This window comes from Cervus elaphus, chromosome 5 (assembly GCF_910594005.1).
Source record: "Cervus elaphus chromosome 5, mCerEla1.1, whole genome shotgun sequence".
Classification (NCBI taxonomy): domain Eukaryota; kingdom Metazoa; phylum Chordata; class Mammalia; order Artiodactyla; family Cervidae; genus Cervus; species Cervus elaphus.
The window spans coordinates 99,801,318-99,820,630 of NC_057819.1; the positions used below are offsets into that span (position 1 = coordinate 99,801,318).

A 19,313-nucleotide genomic window follows, 5' to 3' on the forward strand; every position below is an offset into this window, starting at 1 on the left:
CCTTGTCCAGACTAGTTTCAGGGAATCTGGGGAGGTGGGTTTGAGCAAGTACACTTAGGGTATATAAGGTTTTCACAAAAACTGGTCGGGGTCCTTGGTTAAGAGGAGACTCTGCCTTGGGCCCACCGGTGTAATAAACTGCATTCCACTATCTGCATTGTCCTTCTGAGTGAGTCTGTTTCCCAGAACGTGTGGCTACAACATTTGGTGCATGGGCCGAGAAACTCCTTACTTTGAGGAGGCAAGCCCCTTTTGGGACTACTCCGAGGCCTTGTGGCTTGAATCTTCAAGGGGGGGAAGGCGCCTCGCCCTTCTGGAAGGATTCTGCTTCTCAATGCCTGGACCTTTCACGTTAGCAGGTAGTGGACTGCAGCAGGGAAATTGAGTGCTCAGGTGAGGAGGAACATACCCGACAGGGTGGAAGAGGGGGCCTGATCACCCCCCTGGGAGGGACTAGAAGGAGCGGGGACCCACAGGAGCCTGGAATAGGCAGGCGGTGATTGCTTGGTACACAGGTCAACGAGCATGCTAGGGCTTAGGAAGGGGATTTGCAAAGGTCATTTAGGAGGTGTGTCCATGCCGTCTCAAGGAAAATTATTACCAGCGATCACCAGGGGATTTTTAGGATAGGAAACTGGTCCTTGTATGCTCGTATTTTGCCCTCCCCCAGGAGGTGTCCTGTCTGCTGTGAAATTCTTGACCCCCTCCAAATTGTCAGGCTAGAATGAGGGGGATACATAAGTGAGTATGAATTGGCTTTTCCGGAGATGGCCTGGAACATGGAATATTTAATCCATCTATGTTTTCATCCGCACCTGATCAAGCCCACCAAGGCAGAATGGACTTTAAGGGAGAAACAGCTTGGACTACGTGGTGTTCTGGTTTGGCCTTGCTGACCAGCAGGTGAAGACACGCAGATCCCCTTTCTCCCTCTGGGATCTGGCAGGATTTGGACGAGGATTACCTGTCCCTCCCCCATACTGAATGATGATGATGCGCCCGCCGGCCCAGTGCTCCACCAGGACCGGAGGCCGCCTTAATGCCCCATCCAGGGCCAGGTGAAGTTCCTGCAGCAGCCGCTGCTCCCGGAGGTCGTAGAGCCGCCACCTTGGCGGGCTCCAATCCCGGTGGCAGAAGCCTCTGGCCAACACTTCCAGGATCCGGCTCCAGCCGAACTGCCCAAGCTATATCCGCCTCTCCGGGTGAGTACTGACAGGAAGGGGAGGGAGACGTTGGAATTAAGCAGAGACTGCGCTCTGCCTGAGAGCTGGAGGGAACGAAAGAGGACAGACAAGAGATTTGCAATGCTAGCTGCTGCTCTGGGAAAGTCTATCTCGGGCCCTCTGGAAAACCTCCTCTGCCCCAGGGACAGGACAGCCCTTCAACCAGTCCCAGTGGAGGCCCCGGGCCCCATCACAGCCAAACCAGTGTGCCCGACGCTGAGGTTTTGGCCACTGGAAGAATGAGTACCCTAAGGCAAGGAAGGAAGAGGAAGCTCCCGCAGTTGTGGGGCTTGCTGACTTGGAAATTAAATAGGGCTGCCGGGGCTCAGAGATAACAGGTCCCCGAGAGCCCTTAAAAGTGGGGGACCAAAACATTGACTTCATGGTGGATACAGGAGCAGAACTGTCGGTAGTAACAAAACCTGTGGCACCACTGTCCACAAAGACCACCGCTGTAACTGGGGTATTGGGAGAAGAGATGATTAAATTGTTTTGCCAGCCCAGAAAATGTCAGATGGGGGGGCACCAAGTGATTCATGAATTCCTCTACATTCCTGAGTGCCCAGTACCCCTGTTGGGAAGAAACTTGCTCTTCAAACTAGGAGCACAAGTGACTTTCTCCCCTGAGAGGCCCACCTTCCAGATGGGCACTATGACTTATTTGCTCGCTCTCTCAATACCCCCACAAGATGAGTGGAGGCTGCATGAGCCTCCGAAGGAAGAACCGGGTGGGCCAGAAGAGCATGAGAGAGAGCTAACTCAATTATTCCCTGAAGTCTGGGCGGAAGACAACATGCCTCCCCCCCCACCCCGAGACTGGCTAAACATCATGCCCCAGTGATAACAGAACTCAAACCAGGCACCATTCCGGTTAGAAAGCGCCAGTACCTGCTACGGATAGAGGCCCGGGCCAGCGTACTGCCCCACATCAATAGATTGAAACAAGCAGGCGTTCTAGTAGAGTGCCAGTCGGCTTGGAATACGCCGATCCTGCCAGTCAAAAAGGAAGAAGGACAGGACTATAGGCCTGTACAAGATCTCAGGCTAGTCAACCAGGCTACTGTGACTTTACACCCCACTGTTCCAAACCCCTATACCTTACTTAGCCTCCTCCTGCCGAGGACTGAAGTTTATACTTGCCTAGATCTCAAGGATGCCTTCTGCATACGCCTCACCCCAGCATCACAGCCCATCTTTGCCTTTGAATGGGAAGATCCAGTCGGGGGCACCAAACAACAGCTCACCTGGACCCCCCACAAGGGTGTAAGAACTCCCCAGCCATCTTTGGGGAAGCCTTGGCTTCTGACCTGGACTCATTCCATCTGGAAGAGTATGGATGTTGGCTCCTACAATACATGGATGACCTGCTGCTGGCTGCCGAGACCAAGGAAGAAGGTTGGGAAGAGACAAAAGCACTGCTCCAGCTGTTGATGGAAGCAGGTTACCCGGTGTCGAAGAAGAAGGCACAGATCTGCAAGGAGGAGGTAAGGTATCTGGGGTTTGTTTTAAAGAAGGGCACAAAGTCCAGACCCTAGTTGGGTCCTATATACTGATGGCACTAGCCTGATAAAACAGGGACAATGGCTGTCAGGTTAGCCAAAGCGGAAGGGGCCATAAAGACTGAAAAGAGATGGTGGGAATTGCCAAGTGGCAAATTATTGGTACTGGAGGAGCTGGCACACACTCTGGTAATCCAAACACACCAAGTGACCCACCTAGGCCATGCTGCCTGCTCACAGGTTAATGCTGCCTCTCACATATTCAGACAAAAACCTCCGGGTATTCAGCTGAAAGGCACGCTGCCCCTTGAACACCTAGGAGTGGACTTCACTGAAATGAAACCTCACCAACACTACCATTACCTGCTGGTCATGGTATGTACGTTCTCGAGATGGGTAAAAGCATTTCCTACCTGGACTGAAAGACCATCAGAAGTAGCCTGGTGACTGTTTAGGGAAATAGTTCCCAGATTTGGATTTCCTACCAGCATTGGATCAGACAATGGCCTGGCTTTTGTAGCTGATTTAGTACAACAAGTAAGCAAAACTTTAAACATCAAATGGAAACTGCACACTGCATATAGGCCCAGAGTTCTGAGATGGTGGAATGAACCAACCTGACACTTAAAGAGACTCTCCAAGTGGATCAGAGAGACTGACTGCTCCTGGGTGGATTTGATTTCGACTACTCTGCTCAGACTCAGGATGACCCCACAGACCCAAGGCTATTCTCCATAAGAAATTGTGTATGGGAGTCCCCATCCCATAATAAAACAGGTGTCAACAAATTTGCCTCAGGTAAGGGGGGATAGGATTTCACAGCAGATGGAACTGGGTAAGGTAATAAATTGGGTAACTAAGTTTGTACAAGAAAGGGTGCTGTTCCCCTTTGGGGAACAGATTCATGAGTTTACGCTTGGTGACCAAGTATGGGTCAAAGATCGGAAACTTGATTTACTAGCCCCCGGGTGGAAGGGCCCTTATACTGTTATTCTAACTACCCCTACTGCAGTTAAAGTTGCAGGTATTGCCCCTTGGATCCATCATATGAGGGTGAAGAGAGCATACCACGCAGATCCAGAAAACGCTGAGTGGACTGCACAGAGGGACCCCGCTGATCCTTGAGAGACTAAGATCATCCTTAAGAAGAAGGAAAAGAAGATCCCAGAGGAGCCCCTTGAGGATGAAGCCTCATAATCAACTCCTGCTGCTTGGTCTCATCAACGTGCACATTCCTACGCCAACTTCCATAATAGCTCCAGCTGTTGGGTATGTGGGGCTATGCCTCTGTCTATGATGGATGGACTTTCTGGTGGCTGTCACCGCTCCGCCAAGGAGATTTTAAACCATTCTGCTCTTTTCTGGGACACAATCATAATCTCTCCCTGCTCTCTGGGTGTAAGCCAGACCTACAGTCAATAGACTTGGGTCATAGGGTTATATTTGATATAAATGCCAGTGTAACAAAAGCCTAACCTACAACAAGCCCCAGTAAATCTACCTTATTTACATGCTAGGTGGACAAGACCTGTGTTTCAATGGTATGAGTATATTGTTGCCATATTCATACCCTCTATAGGGACAACAGATATTATGATTAAAGTAGAGGCCTGATTAATTTCACAAAACAGGCCCTCCTAGATAGAACAAAGGCCATCCAAGCCTTAAATGAAGAGCAAATCCAAATGAGAAAAGTGGTAATTCAAAATAGAATGGGTTTGGACATACAGCTGCTCAAGGAGGGACCTGTGCTATAATTAAGGTTGAATGTTGTGTATGCATTCCTTATCTGGTAATGTATCACTGCTTTAGATGACATGAAAAACCAGATAAAAGCAATGTCAAGTGAAAACATTCCTTTCTGGACTTCGGTCCTATCTTGGGTGAAGGGCGATTGATGGAAAACTATATTTACCATTGTTATAGTTGCCTTGATATTTCTGCTTTGTGGACCCTGAATTTTACAATGTATTATGAACTTTGTAACCCGAAGGTTGATGTCATTCTCCCAAATTGGCGGTCGAAGAGCCAGGGTGCAATATATCCTTATGAATGATGCTCATAATATGAGTTAAGAGCATCAAGAGGGGGGAATGAAGGAGGAAACAGACAGAGCTGGACTCCATCTTAGGCCAGGCTGCGAACAACAGGCTACATGCATGGTCACCCTCCCAGTGGACTCTGAACTTTGTGCCCGGTGTCTATAGAAATGGCATCCCAATGGAAAACCAGACCCCGAGGATAAAAGAGCCTCAGGACTTGTACTTGGACTCTCTGTTGCCTAAAAGAATATGCTAATTATCTCTGTAACTGAACAAAGTGGTAAATTCCATTATGTTTATCTGGATACGACCACAGGCCTATTGATAAATATCCACTGTTTATCTAGTCTTGTGACACAAGAATCATGGGTTAACTTTGATCTTATCTCTTTTTTACCTTGTCCAGGCTAGTTTCAAGGAATTTGGGGAGGTGGGTTTGAGCAAGTACACTTAGGGTATATAAGGTTTTCACAAAAACTGGTCGGGGTCCTTAGCTAAGAGGAGACTCTGCCTTGGGCCCACGGATGTAATAAACTGCACTCCACTATCTGCATTGTCCTTCTGAGTGAATTTGTTTCCCGGAATGTGTGGCTACAACATTGACAGGTTGCATCCTAGACTATTTGAACCCCTCACCTGAAAACCCTCATTTTTCTGGTGTTCATTCTAAATTATTATATCATAACCCTTCCCAACTCTAACTAACCCCTGTTCCTACCCTAGCATGCAAAGACCTGCTTTAAACCAGATTTCAAAGTCTTAAGAAATGTTGTGGCCTTACTTATCTCCCTCTGAAGTGTTGTCAGACTGTCAAGGGATAAGTAATAAACTTGGCTTTGGGTGGTCTAGGGTTAAGACTTAACAAACTGGAGGTCCAGTGGTTAAGACTCCACACTCCCAATGGAAGGGGCATGGGTTCCATCCCAGGGCAGGGAGCTAAGATCCTGCAGCCTGCATGGCAAGGTGTGAAAAAGAAAAAATTCCACCAAGTAAATTTGAAGATCTAATTGACTTTATTCAACATTCATGAATCAGGGATCAGAAGACATCCCATTTAACAAGCAGACAGGCCCTCCAAGGAAACAAATGGATCTTTTATAGAGACAAGGTGTTTATCAGCAAAAGAAAAGAAAGAATTGTTTCAGGCAAGGTGACCTGGTCACCTTCCCTTTGGGGCGAGGAAGGGCAGGGATCTTATCCAGCAGACTACCTCCCCACTAGAGTGGATCAGGGAAATTCCAGACTAATTGGTTTAAATCTCTGCTCCTAGGAGAGGCTGAAACTTCAATTAGCTTAGGTGTTGTGTTTTGGTTTTGCTAAAGGTGGCTCCGCACAAGTGACTCCGCCTGGGGTCGATTTAAAGCGACCTCCGTGAGCTCCTTGTAGCTCCTCCCTGAGCCCAGGTAACCCCTATTATTTGCATAAGTGGCTCGTGTGTTTTCAGAGAAGTGCATTTGGGGAACACACTTGGGGTGGGGGTGGGGGGCGCTGTTCCCGGCGCACAGTTCTAGAAGCTTGCTCTCCTCAGGTGCAGGATCCTGGGGTTTAAATCAACTACCAACTGATTTGCTAAAAGAAGTGGAAACCCAGCCTGCATTAATGCCAGACCTCAGCTCTTCTCGTTAGTTGCAGGAAGAGGATGTCTTTAGGTGCGGCTGCTAAAATCCGAATGTGCCTTGGCCTCTAACTGTGTTGACTGAGGGAATAAGACCAGCCACAGGTGGCCTTGTCACCTTGGCCTGGAGGCCTAATTTAGTAATCTCGCTCGGGCAGGACTAGACCTGCCGCAGTTGCGGCGGTGTCCCCGCCCCGCCACCCGCACCCAGGCCGCGTGGAGTTTCTGCTGTTTCAACCCTCGCTCCCTCTCTCCCGCCGGCCGGCCGCCCGCGTGGAGAGAGCTCAGCCGCACACCCCAGCTCGCCCGCTGCACACTCACACACACATCGCCCCGCTTTTCCGCGCTCGGGAGGTGCGTGCCCCCCTGCCGGGACCCGCTCTGGGCTCTGCAAGCCGAGCGGCGCGCGCCCCGCTCCGCGCACTGCGCTCGGCCCAGCTCGGAGTTTAACCACAAACAGTGTCCGGTTTCCTGTCCTCATAGCCCCCCCCCTCCCGCTCCCGCCCCGTTTCCCTGGCCCCTCCCTTTCCCCCGCCCGATCCGCCCGCCGGCTCCTCCTCCCCCTATCCCTAGGGTCCCGGGATGGGGGGCCGGTGAGGCATGCACAGCCCCCGCCCCATGGCCACCCGTCGGAGCCAGAGCCGGAGGGAGCGCCGGGGGGAGCCGGGCACCGCCCTGCTGGCCCCGCTCGTGCTGGGCCTGGGCCTGGTGCTGGCCTGCCTCGGCCTCCTGCTGGCCGTGGTCAGCCTGGGGAGCCGGGCATCGCTGTTTGCCCAGGTGAGGCCCGGCTGCACACCCCTCCCTGGGACTGTGCCGAACATCTGATGGGGCTGGTGGGCAGGGGGGAAAAGGGGCCAGGAAGGTGGGTGGAGGGTGAGATGTCAGGTGGAGAAGGACAAGGTAACGCTGCCTCCTTCCCAGCAGGAGCCTTCCCAGAGGGACCTGGTGGCAGAGGAAGACCCGGACCCGCTGGTGAGTGGGGGGTGGTGCTGGCGACATGGTTGCTGGGCATGGGAAGTGTGTGCCCTGCTTGTGCCAGCCATGTGTGTGGGGTATGTGTGCATCAGCCCTCTCATGCCTGGGTACATGAGAGTGTGACAACTGTGTGTAAGGGGTTTGTGCCCCCTTGGTGTCACCCAAGTATCAAGTGTTTATTGGCTGTGGGGGACGTGGGAGTGTGAGATGCAGGAGCCTGCTATGGAAGAGGGATGCTGGCTGTGTGTGCAGGGTGTGTACTCATTGTGCACACTGACTGGGTGTGGGCGTGTGTGTGATGTACCAATTGCTGGTTGAGAGAAGCGGACTAGGGGGATGTGGCTGGTCTTGGGGAGAGGGGTGAGGGCTGAGCCCTGACCCCAAGAACCTGCCTCCGGGTGGCCTCGGTCGCTCTTGGCTGAGGGATTCCGTCCTCTTGCTCGCTGGGCCTCTCGTGACAGGCCTCCTGTCGGGCCCCCTGTCGGTCTTAGTTTGTGTCTCCTGGAGTCCCTGGTGAGATCCTGATTTAGCGCTGCCCTTAACGCCCTTAGGACCTGAACCCCCAGCCCGAGGAAAGCCAGGATGCTGTTCCTTTCCTGAAACTGGTTCGGCCTCGCAGAAATGGTGAGCAGCCCTTTATCCCAGCCTTAGGAATCATAATATCATGGTGGCTTCTGGACTCACTGTCGGTTTTGTTCATCATAACAGCCCTGTGAAGCAGCAGAGCAAAATCCATTATCCTTGCTTATGGGTAGAGAAACTGAGGCACAGAGAGTAAAAGGGGGGTTCAGAGTCACAGAGACTCAAACCTAGAATTCTGAGCTTCCCTCTGAAGCTCCTTCCATTGCACAGACCTGCTTCTCACTCAGACCCCACCCTGAATATGAAGGCAGGTGGCCAGGAGTTAGGAGAGCTCCTGAGGTCCTGATGAAGACAAGGTATTTCAGGGGAATCAGAGGCCCGAGCCCCCAAAAGCAAAGACTTGTGACTGGGGTGACCCTGTGACCATGTATCCAGGCTTGCAGGCTTACACCTGTGGGCTCAATGTGATGATTAATAATCCCCTCTTGCACTCAGAAGCATCCCATTTTGGATGATAAATTATCAGTGGCTATACCTGTGGAGGAAGATAAGGCCTGAGGTTTTTGAGACCAGGAGACTGAACAAGAATAAGGATGCCAGGGTACTGGGGGGAACGGGGCTGAGAGAGTAGCTTCTGGCCACCCACACCCCAGACACAGGGACTGCTTGCCCATCTGTCTTTCTTTGATCCTCAGCATCTAAAGGCCGGAAACCACGGGCATGCAGAGCAGTTGCAGCCCACTATGAAGGTGGGTGATGGGGAGCCATGCCCGGGGAGAAGGGGTGGCTGAGGCACAGGGCAGGGCTCACCACCCCTTTCCTGTGTCTTACAGTTCACCCACAGCCAGGACAAGACGGAGCACAGGCAGGTGAGACCCCGCCCCCCGCCCCCCCAAGCTCTTCTCTTACCCTCACAGCCCTGGCCTTCTGGACAAGGGACCCCCTCCCAAACCTTGACTTCCCACCCCCATCTCCACCTTCAACATGAGAACTCCAAAAGCCAGTTCAAGAAAATGCTTAGGGCTCACTTCTCTTGGCTCCCAAAACTGGACTTTCTCTGTGACTCAGACATGGGACCCCAGGGAGACCCCTTCCCCTTTCAGAGACCAGGCATATCCCCCCACCAAACCACCTTCAGCCCTCGCTCATCTCCAAGAAGCATCTTTGATCCCCCCCGCCTTCTTTCCCCTCCATATTCCAAGAGTTTTCATGCTCTGATCATTTTTCTCTAAATATTTCCAGTCTCTGATCTTTTCCATCCCCACCCCACCCCCACCTCAGCACCATGACCTCAGAACCTCAAACTCAGTCTCCAGATCCTTCCCCATTCTAGACTTTCCCCACCCCTACTGTGTCCCACCTGGTGTTGCCAAGTTCAGCCTCCTTAAGCCTGTCTCTCATTCTTCTATTGCTTTTCTGCTTGGCTTCCAGCCTCTCCACGCTCTGGTCTTAACCTCTTTTCCTGACGCATCCTTATGCCCTCTCGACACTTGTTGGCTGACACCCCCTCCCCACCAATGTACTTCTTCTGGACTTTGGACATACTGTTTGTTCACCTGGAATCCCCTTCCATGTGATAGGCCAGGAGGCAAGACATGAGAGTGACTTAGTTTAGGGTTGGCAGCTGAGATGGAGAGAAGTAAATGGATTCAGTGTGTAGTTTCAAGAGAAGGACTTGCTGGAGCAGGATAAGGGAGGGTGGGGGAAGGAATGACTTCTAGATTTTTAAGTTGGGCATCTTTGAGAATAATGATGTCTTTTATTAAAGTGGTGTTAACCAGGAAGGAAATAGGTTGGGGGGCATGTAAATTAATAATTGAATTTGAGAGCTAATAATAACTAAGTGGATAAATAATAATAAACAAGTGAGTTTCACAGATAGTTAGCTGGACTTGGTGAGTAGCTCAGACCTGGGCAGAGTGTGTAGAGTCAGGAGTCATCATCAGATGGATGGTATTTAAAGCTACAGGACTGGATGAGACGCCCTTGAGGAAAGGGGGCTCCACAAGGAAAGCCCTGAGGCTCTTGGAGCAGAGTAGGAGAATCCAGCAGAGACTGAGAAGCAGCCAGAGAGAGGGGAAGAAACCCAGGGAGGGCAGTGTCCTGGAGCCTCAGAGAAGACATAGTTTCAAGAAGGAGGATGTGGCTGTCTATGTTGAATGCAGCTGAGTGGTCACATGAGATGAGAACAGAGAAATGACTGCTGCATTTAGTAACATTCAAAGTCAACTGGTGACCTTGACAAGGGCGGTGTCTGGTGTGGTTAGGTTGGAAGCCAGTGTGGACTGGGTTAAGGGAAAATCGGAAATAGGAATCAGAGACAGTGACAACCCTCTCCAGAAGTTTCTCTGTAACAGAAGCAGAGAAATGGGCCAGGAGGTAGAGAAGGATGTGAATCCAGGAAAAGTTCAGTCTTTAAGCAATACTGCCTGAATCATAACTAATACCTATTCAGTGTTTGAAGTGAAGTTGCTCAGTCGTGTCCGACTCTTTGCGACCCCATGGACTGTAGCCTACCGGGCTCCTCCGTCCATGGGATCTTCCAGGCAAGAGTACTGGAGTGGGTTGCCATTTCCTTCCCCAGAGGATCTTCCTGTCCCAGGGATCGAACCCGGGTCTCCCGCATTGTGGGCAGACACTTTACTGTCTGAGCCACCACGGAATCAGTGTTTAATCTCACCTAATCCTTGAAAGGGGGCTTCCCTGGTGGCTCAGAGGTTAAAGCGTCTGCCTGCAGCGCAGGAGACCTAGGTTCGATCCCTGGGTTGGGAAGATCCCCTGGAGAAGGAAATGGCAACCCACTCCAGTATTCTTGCCTAGAGAATCCCATGGACGGAGGAGCCTGGTAGGCTACAGTCCACGGGGTCGCAAAGAGTTGGATACGACTGAGCAACTTCATTCACTCACTCACTCACTCACTTAATCCTTGAAAGAGTCCTAAAAGGAAGATAATCCAGGCATCTTCTTTTCACAGATAGAGATGACGGTAACCTGTCCAGGTCATGATGATGCTAAGAGGTGGGGCCAGGATTTGAATCCAGCTAGCTGTGCTTGTGTTCCAGACATTATGTGAGAGGCGATTGCCAGTGCAGGGGCGGGGGAACCTGCAGGCAACATCCAAGAAGGTGGGAGGGGGTGGACTCCAGAAGGAAGAAAGGGACGGGACGTGTCATCTCATCACCATAAGAGGGTCAGTGGTGACCATGAGAACAAGTCAGTTTGTGGTCTGGGTGGGAGGACATAAGGTAGCCCTTACCTGATGACTTCGGGGTCCTCTGGAGATCGAGGGAGATGGGCAGGAGGGACCATGAAAAGCAAGCCTAGTGGGGAAAAAGGATGATTGCCGGGCAGTAAAGAATGAAATTTAGTGATACCATGGTCTCAGGCACACCATGCCCTTAGCCACAACGAGCTCAAACTAGTTCCCTAGCCAGGAATGCCCTTTCTCCTTCTTCCCCCTACTCTTCATGCCTCAGGCCAGCCTTCCTCCCTTCTGTCTGGACCATTATTTCAGCAGTTACCCAGACATTTACTCATTTGTTGACTCAGCACACATGAGTTGAGGTGCTACTGTTTGTATGGACCCAGCTAGGTGCCCACACTGAGTAATATCCAGACCTATTTGCAAGGAACTGCTGTCTAGGAGAGGAGGCAAGCATATAAATTTGTAAATTACAATGTGATATGACAAGAATAATAATGAAAGTAGCAAGAGACACATGGCCAGCAGAGGAAGACAACTTTACAATGGAGTCAGGGACTCTTCCCCAAGGAGGCATGGGCTCTTATCCAAGTGTGAGTATAAGATGGACAGAGGAGCAGGGCCACTTGTACAAAAGCCCAGAGTTTGCCAAGAGTCTGATAAGGCTGGAGGACGGGGAGCAAGCGGCTCGATGTGGTTAAGGAGACAGATCCAGAAGAGCAGGATGGGGTGAGGCTGGAGAAGCATATAGAGCCAGGTCACAGTTGGAGTCTGGAGGTTATTCTGAAGTCAAATCAGGAAGAGACAGTCTCACGTCTGCATCTGAGAAACATCACTCTATGCCTCTGTGTAGTGTGGTGAGTAAACTGGAGCAGGCAGTTTACTCCTGGTGGAAACAGGGAGCCTAAAGAGGAAGGAGCCTGAAAAGAGCCCCAGTGAGAAATGGCCGAGTCCACACACACAGGGGAGGGAGACACCTACTTAGGTGGCAGGCTTGCTAGGAACTGGTGATCAGTGGATAAAGCTGGTGAAGGAGAGAGAGGCTTGGGTGCTTGATAAGAGGCAGAACCAGGAGCCCAATGTGGAATGCAGACAGTCAAGCAAATTTGGGGTTGGGGGGGCAGGCTCAGTTTTGGTCTAGGTGAGTTTGAAGTGGGGAGCATGGGGAGGTTACTCTAATGGCAGGCAGGTAGCAGTGTCAGGAGGGGCAGGCACAGGCAGAGCTGGAGACTCAGATTGGAGTCTTGCGAAATAAAAGCCAAGGCAACCCATAGGTAGGGATGAAAATGCCCTGTGAGCATTATGTTCTTGAGAAAGGAACCAGGACAGCGCCCTGGGGCAGGCAGAGGATGGGGTTGCTAGGAAGGAAGCTTCCCAGGCTACTGAGATGAGGTGCAGGAAGCCCTGGAGAGCAGCCTGTGGACCCAAACAAGAGACAGCTGTCTCTACAGCCTCTTCGTCCCCTCTGTCTTCTTCCCACCAGCACGTGCTCAGTGTCTGCTCAGAGCAGGCCCAGCTGCAGGGCCTGGGGTGCAGTAACCAGACCAATCCCCCTGCTCCTTGGGGGAGGCAGACCCCAAACTATCACAGAAGGAAATAAAGATGATTTCTGTCCTTGGTGACTGCTGTGAGAGAGATGCGGTGAGTGGAGGAGAGTTTAATGGAGACTAGCTATTAATATTTCAGACTGGGAGGCCTGGGGAGGTCACTCAGAGTGACCAGACTGACTGAAGGGAGGGAGGAATCCCGGGGGGAGGGAAAAGCAGTAAAAACCCTGTGGAAACAGAGAGCTTGGTGCCTGGCAGGAACAGAAAGTGGGCCTGAGGGCCTGGAGTCTTGTGACTTGGAGGAATGTGTGAGATTAGATCTGAGAGGTAAACAGGGGTGCTCATGGAGGACTGGGAAGTCATTTGAGACCCTGCTTTGTGATTTGATTATTTGTCTTCTTTACAGTTTGCAATTACCTTTACTCTAGTTTTGTTGTTGTTAACAGCTTTATTGAGATATAATTCACATACTATATAATTCCCCTTTTTAAAATGTACAGTTAAGTTTTTAGTATAGTCACAGAATTGTATGACCATCACTACAGTAATTTGAGAGTCTTCATTACCTCAAAAAGAAACCGTGTACACTTCACCCACCACACTGTATTTCCCTGATCCCCTCCAGCCCTAAGCAACCGCTAATCTACTTTTTGTCTCTATGTATTTGTTTATTTGGAAATTTCTTTTTTTTTTTTAATTTGGAAATTTCATGTGCATGCATGTTCAGTCGCTTAGTCATGTCTGACTCTTTGCGACCCCATGGACTGTAGCCCTCCAGGCTCCTCTGTCCATGAGATTCTCGAGGCAAGAATACTAGAGTGGGTTGCCATTTCCAACTCCAGGGGATCTTCTAGACCCAGGGATCGAACCCCCATCTCTTGTGTCTCCTTCATGGGCATGCAGATTCTTTACCACTGTGCCACCTGGACGTTCATAGAACATGTGATCCTTTGTGACTAGCTTCTTTCACTTAGCATAATGTTTTCAAGTTTCCTCCACATTGTAGCATGCATTAGTACTCCATTTCTTTTTATGGCTGAGTAATATCCCATTGTATGGACTTAATTTTCCTTATCCATTCATTAATGGATGGAGATTTGGGTACCATTTTATTATTTTTAATTTTTTGTTTTTATCTTTTTCCTTTTGATCATTTTTAATTTTAATAACCCAAGTAATTTATGATTCAAGTAATGCATCCATACCTTCTCCAAGTAAAAGAGCAAATGGTGCAGACACAACCTATAAAAGCCCCCATGCTTCTTGAGTCCTACTCCTCTCTCCAGAAGCAGCTGGTGAGAACTTGCTGTCTATCATTCTAGTCCTCTATGTTGGGTTTCTTCACCTAACTTCCTATCACACTCCCAGCTCCCGAGGCCATGGCTCCTCCCTTGCCCTGGGCCTCCTAGATATCGTCTGGGTAAAGTGGGCCCAAAGGTTTATAAATTCTGTGACTCACTGGCCAGTGTGAGAAAGTTCTTTAGAGGGATTTCCCCCTGTCTCTGAACACCCACATTCAGGTGTGGACGGGACGGTGAGTGGCTGGGAGGAGGCCAAAATCAACAGCTCCAACCCCCTGCGCTATGACTGCCAGACCGGGCAATTTATGGTCACCCTGGCTGGGCTCTACTACCTGTACTGTCAGGTAAGCCCCACCTGGCTCCACGGGTAAAGCCGGAACTGAAGGAGGAGGGTTGGGCTTCGAGGTTGGGGGCAAGTTAAAGGAGGGGAGGGGGAGCGTGGGGTTTGGGCTGAGAGGAGCCTTGGGCCTCTAAGGACACCTGAGATGAAGCAGAGGGCCTGGACTCCGCCCCTCCCCCGCCCCCCCAGGTGCACTTTGATGAGGGGAAGGCTGTCTACCTGAAGCTGGACTTGCTGGTGGATGACACGCTGGCCCTGCGCTGCCTGGAGGAATTCTCGGCCACTGCGGCCAGTTCCCCCGGGCCCCAGCTCCGTCTCTGCCAGGTGTCAGGGCTCTTGCGCCTTCGGCGAGGGTCCTCCCTGCGGATCCGCACCCTCCCCCAGACCCAACTCAAGGCTGCCCCCTTCCTCACCTACTTTGGACTCTTCCAAGTTCACTGAAGGGCCCCGGTCTCCAGTGGCTTGTCCCCACGGCCGCTCTCTGAGCACCCCTGTCCCCTCTGCCCCACCCTGAGCTGCTCCTCCCCCAGACCTGCCTCTCCCCCAGGCTGCCAGGGCTCACGTGATGTCCACGCCACACAAGTATTCCCAGCCTCTCTGACAGCTCTCCCCACCTCCAGCTCTCCACCCCACTAGCTCCCCAACCCCATTTATCTCCTGACTCCCCAGCCCTGGTGCAGCCCCCCAGGACACTGTGTTTACTGCACTCTGGGTGATGATGGGTCCTCCACACCCCCTCTTCAGGCACTAAGAGGGGCCGGATGCCAGAGAGACTGGGACTAGGCCAGGAGTTCCCGAATGTGAGGGGTCAGAGACCAGGACAGGCTCCTCCCCTGATAATTCCCTGTGGATTTTTAAAACAGATATTATTTTTATTATTATTGTGACTAAATGTTGATAAGTGGATATTAAAGAGAATAAGTCATGGTTGCTCTCTTTATTGGGGCTTAGAGGATATCCTCAGGGTAGCTGAGGGCCATTGGAAGGGGGGTCTGGGAGGTGGGGGGTTGGGGGAGACGGTCACCTGGAATTCCAGGACGACATCCAGGCTTGGGCACAGAGACCTACGTGCCTTGAAGTCCCAGGCAGGAGAAAAGAGTCAAAAGGCAAACTGCCAGGAAGAAAAAAAAAATCAATTCTCTGCCCAAGGTCCAGCAGAAGTTGCCTGATTTACCTAGGAGGCGGGCTTCCTCCTGTGGGGAATCCCTGGGCTGGGAGGAGCAGCAGCCCTTCCTCTTGGCAGCCTGGGCACCTGCAGCAGGTGCTGGCACCAGCCTGGGCTGGGACTTGGCGCAGGGAGCGGGGAAGCGGGGCTGGGGGGCGGGGAAGCAGGCACGATGTGGGGGCTCAGGGTCAGGAAGTGGGACACTAGGGCCCAGGAACACGGGAAGCTGTGCCGAAGGGTCCAGGCAGGAGTCCTACAGTGGTGGGGCGCTCTGGCTGTCTCTTTCTCATTTGTCCAGAGCCTTATGTAAGTGTTTCTGGGGAAACAGGAAGTCCCGCTTGCCAAGTTCAGCAGAGAGAGTAGTGCAGGCCTTCTTCCAACACACCCGGCCTGGCCTTAACCCCGGAACTCAGCCAGTTCCTTGCTTCCCCGACCCTGGTTCTCCTCCCCACTGACCCCCTCTCCTCCCCTCCTCTCCCACCTTCAGTCACCGTCAGCAGACTGCCCTGGAGATTTCACCTGTGCCTGGGCGCGAGGGTCTTCCACTCTCAGCCCTTGACCCTCGGTGCTGCCCAGCACGTCTCTCCATCCCGGCTCCTGGCACCATGCCCCAGAGCCAGCCAACCTTCCCTCCCCCACTTCTGGGGCCGCCCCGGGGTTCCTGCGCTCTGGCCGCTCCTCCTGGGTGTCACTGGCAGCCCTGTCCTTCCTAGAGAGACTAACACCAAATTCTTCTGAGGCTGGAGGAGGTGAGGGGTCTCGGGACAGTGCTGGCCCCGCAGCAGGGTGCCAAGAGCACCAGCAGTGCCCCAGCTTGCTTCCCGCCTCCCTTCTTTTTATTCTCAAGTTCCTTTTTATTCCTCCCTTGCGTAACGCCCTTCTTCCCTTCTGCACCACTGCCTGCACCCCTACCCTCCCCGTCACCTCCTTGCCATCCCACTCCTGAGACCACAGCTGTTGGCAGGGTCCCCAGCTCATGCCAGCCTCATCTCCTTCCTTGCTAAGCCCCAAAGGGCCCCAGGGAGACATGGGGGGCTCCGTCCGAGAGCCGGCGCTCTCAGTTGCCCTCTGGTTGAGTTGGGGGGCGGCTCTGGGGGCTGTGGCTTGTGCCATGGTTCTGCTGACCCAACAAACCGAGCTGCAGACCTTAAGGAGAGAGGTGACCCGGCTGCAGAGGAACGGAGGGCCCTCCGAGAAGGGGGAAGGGAATCCGTGGCTGAATCTCCAGGAGCAGGTGAGTGAGGGGAGAAGCATGTCTGGCAAAAAAAGGATGCGTGGCAGGGTGGGCTCTGGGTCTCTCGGTTCCAGCTGCTTGGTCGGCTAAGTTTGGAATGGGTGCAAGAGAGGGTCCCAGGGTTTGGAGGTCAAGGGAGCAACCATTCCAGGAAAGGAAATTGTTAAAGATTAATGCTTCTCATACCTAACAGATTCTGGAGGAGAGCCAGTACCCAGACTCAGGTTGCTGGGGAAAGGTGCAGGAGAGATGTGAGGCATTCCTGGGGCAGGTGGGAGGTGGGGGTGGGGCTGGGGAAAGGCTTTCTGGGACCCTTGCATCTTAGCCTAACCCTGACCCTCTTTCCATGAGCAGAGCCCTGATGGCACAGAAGGCCAGGAGAATGGGGAGAGATCCCGGAGAAGGAGAGCAGTGCTCACCCGTAAACAGAAGAGTGAGGCCTCCGGGGTGCAGCAGGGGTGGGAGGTGATCCACAGCAGGGGGATCTGGAGACTGCAACCCTGAGCCAGGGCGAGGGCGGAGGGCTGACAGCCGCGCAACTGCTGAGATCTCCTCCCTCTCTCCCCAGAGAAGCGCTCAGTTCTGCACCTCGTTCCCATTAACATCACCTCCAAGGGTGAGCACTATTTTCAATCATGACTTTGGGGTGGAGGGCAAGATCTAGGAAGTGTAGGACTGGCACATCGGCCAAAGAGAACCTTAGAGAATAAGTGTCTGAGTGTGCACAGAAATCCTCACTGCCACATTCTTTGCCTCCAGAGGACTCCGATGTGACAGAGGTGATGTGGCAACCAGCTCTCCAGCGTGGGCGAGGCTTGGAGGCCCAAGGATATGTTGTTCGAGTCTGGGATGCTGGAGTTTATCTGCTGTACAGCCAGGTAACCCCAAATATCCCCTGAGCCTCACCTGAGGGCCTGGAGGTCTGTTTTCCCAAAGCCTTGTACCCCAGCACTGAGGTTTCTCAACCCCTAGTCATACCCCACTTAGAGGGCCCTTCTTCATTCCTCTGCTCCTTTGTCAGGGCTCCTGAGGCTGCCCAGACCCGAGCCACGCCAGCCCACTTTCTTCAGCATCCTCTCCCTTCCCTGTCAGGTCCTGTTTCATGATGAGACTTTCACCATGGGTCAGATGGTATCTCGGGAGGGACAAGGAAGGCAGGAGACTCTATTCCGATGCATACAAAGCATGCCGTCCAACCCTGACTGGGCCTACAACAGCTGCTACAGTGCAGGTGAGAGGTGGGTGGGCGGTGGAGGGTGGATGTGAGGGGAGCAGATCCCTGACCTGGGCCAACAGTGGGGGAGCTATGGCAGGGGCTTGGAAGCCGGGGTGTAGAGGCCGAGTGAGGAATGAAGGACAGAATGCCTTAGTCCTTACAGGAGGCAAACATAAGGTTGAGCTGGATAAGGGAGGGGAAACATCAGATTATCTGCATGGCTGTGCTTCACTGAGCATCTGTTTTCTTCCCTTTCTCAGGTGTCTTCCATTTACACCAGGGGGATATCTTGAGTGTTGTAATCCCTCGGGCAAGGGCCAAACTTAGCCTCTCTCCACATGGAACCTTCCTGGGGCTTGTGAAACTGTGACTGTGTTGTAAAAGGTAGTTCTGAGCTTGGAAGACCAGGGTGGGTACACTTTGGAGATGGCCAAGAGCTGACAATGGACAGGGAACAGTCAGGCACAGAGGCCTGCCTCTGCCCCCAGGTTTGACAGCTCATGACTCTCCCTTCTTCCCACCCTCACCCCCAGGACTTTGAATTCATGGATATTAAAGAGGTATAATAGCTTGTTCTTTTTCTCCATCCAGCCCCAAATTCTTGAGGGAGTAGGGTAGGGGTGGGGGTGGGAAATGCCAGGCTTTGTCTAGACTTGCTCTGGGTCCCACTGGAATGCTTCCAGAACAGCACCACCATCTAGCGGCGGTTTGAGACAACCATCCTGTCGGTTGGCAAATGTCCACGAGTTCTTCCTCCGCTCAGACAAACTCCTGGTTCTTTACACCACATCTCTCTTTAGGTACCCTCTGCCTCTTCACACAACAAGAAGCCCCATCCTCACTTCGCTCTCCATCTACTGGGCTCCAGTTTCCATTACTATCTCCAGAGGTGTAATTGTTAGGCGCCGGTCTGCAGAGGGTGCCCGATGACGACGGCCCCCTTGCAGCCACACCACTACTCTTCAGGTCCCAAGTTTTGCCTTCACTCTGTCCACTATCGTGGCCCGGCAGGCCGGGTCGCCTTGGCTAAATCGTACGCCCCAGTCCTGTTCCTGTCTCACTCCTCTGATCTCTCCTTTCTGCGCAAGCCCTGCCTAAAATTAAAAAATAAAGACTAAATAAATAAGACCTTGGATCCATTTCCCCCACTGCTGTGCCTCAGCTCCGTCCACGCACGGGGACCTCCCAGCCCTCTTCCGACGCGCTTCACTGGACCCACGTATCAGGGCCCCCAGTTCAGGCCCGGGGGAGCGAGGAACACCAGGGTTCACCGCGCGGGGGCGGAGGGCGGAAGATCGGCACGGGACACGCAGGCGCAAAAGAACTAATGGAGGGGCTGCCCGGCGCAGCTCGGTTCAGCGGGTGTGCGCAG

At 52.6% G+C, this 19,313-nt stretch overlaps 2 protein-coding genes and 1 non-coding gene across 7 annotated transcripts; all 3 read left to right on the forward strand.

Annotated features, from left to right (window-relative positions):
• Positions 1-6,801: 6,801 nt before the first annotated feature.
• LOC122694670 (tumor necrosis factor ligand superfamily member 12-like) lies at positions 6,802-15,252 on the forward strand. 2 transcript variants are annotated; one of them, XM_043903707.1, is made up of 7 exons: positions 6,802-7,156; positions 7,304-7,351; positions 7,906-7,978; positions 8,632-8,685; positions 8,770-8,805; positions 14,206-14,330; positions 14,516-15,252. In XM_043903707.1, the coding sequence occupies exons 1-7, from the start codon at positions 6,980-6,982 to the stop codon at positions 14,765-14,767; spliced, it is 765 nt and encodes a 254-aa protein (XP_043759642.1). In that variant the 5' UTR covers positions 6,802-6,979; the 3' UTR covers positions 14,768-15,252. The 2 variants fall into 2 exon arrangements, with proteins under 2 accessions (XP_043759642.1, XP_043759641.1); XM_043903706.1 differs by having other exon boundaries at positions 6,898-7,156; positions 7,301-7,351.
• On the forward strand, positions 10,637-10,708 carry TRNAC-GCA. Its single transcript has one exon. It is a non-coding gene; the product is annotated as a tRNA-Cys (tRNA).
• Positions 15,253-15,478: 226 nt separating the features above from the next.
• Positions 15,479-19,069, forward strand: TNFSF13 (TNF superfamily member 13). Of its 4 annotated transcripts, XM_043903710.1 has the most exons (8): positions 15,481-16,725; positions 17,080-17,158; positions 17,294-17,341; positions 17,485-17,603; positions 17,818-17,956; positions 18,202-18,325; positions 18,475-18,501; positions 18,742-19,069. In XM_043903710.1, the coding sequence occupies exons 1-6, from the start codon at positions 16,468-16,470 to the stop codon at positions 18,309-18,311; spliced, it is 753 nt and encodes a 250-aa protein (XP_043759645.1). In that variant the 5' UTR covers positions 15,481-16,467; the 3' UTR covers positions 18,312-18,325; positions 18,475-18,501; positions 18,742-19,069. The 4 variants fall into 4 exon arrangements, with proteins under 4 accessions (XP_043759647.1, XP_043759645.1, XP_043759646.1 ...); XM_043903711.1 differs by lacking the exon at positions 18,475-18,501; XM_043903712.1 differs by having other exon boundaries at positions 15,479-16,725; positions 17,080-17,146; positions 18,202-19,069.
• The last annotated feature ends 244 nt before the right edge of the window (positions 19,070-19,313 follow it).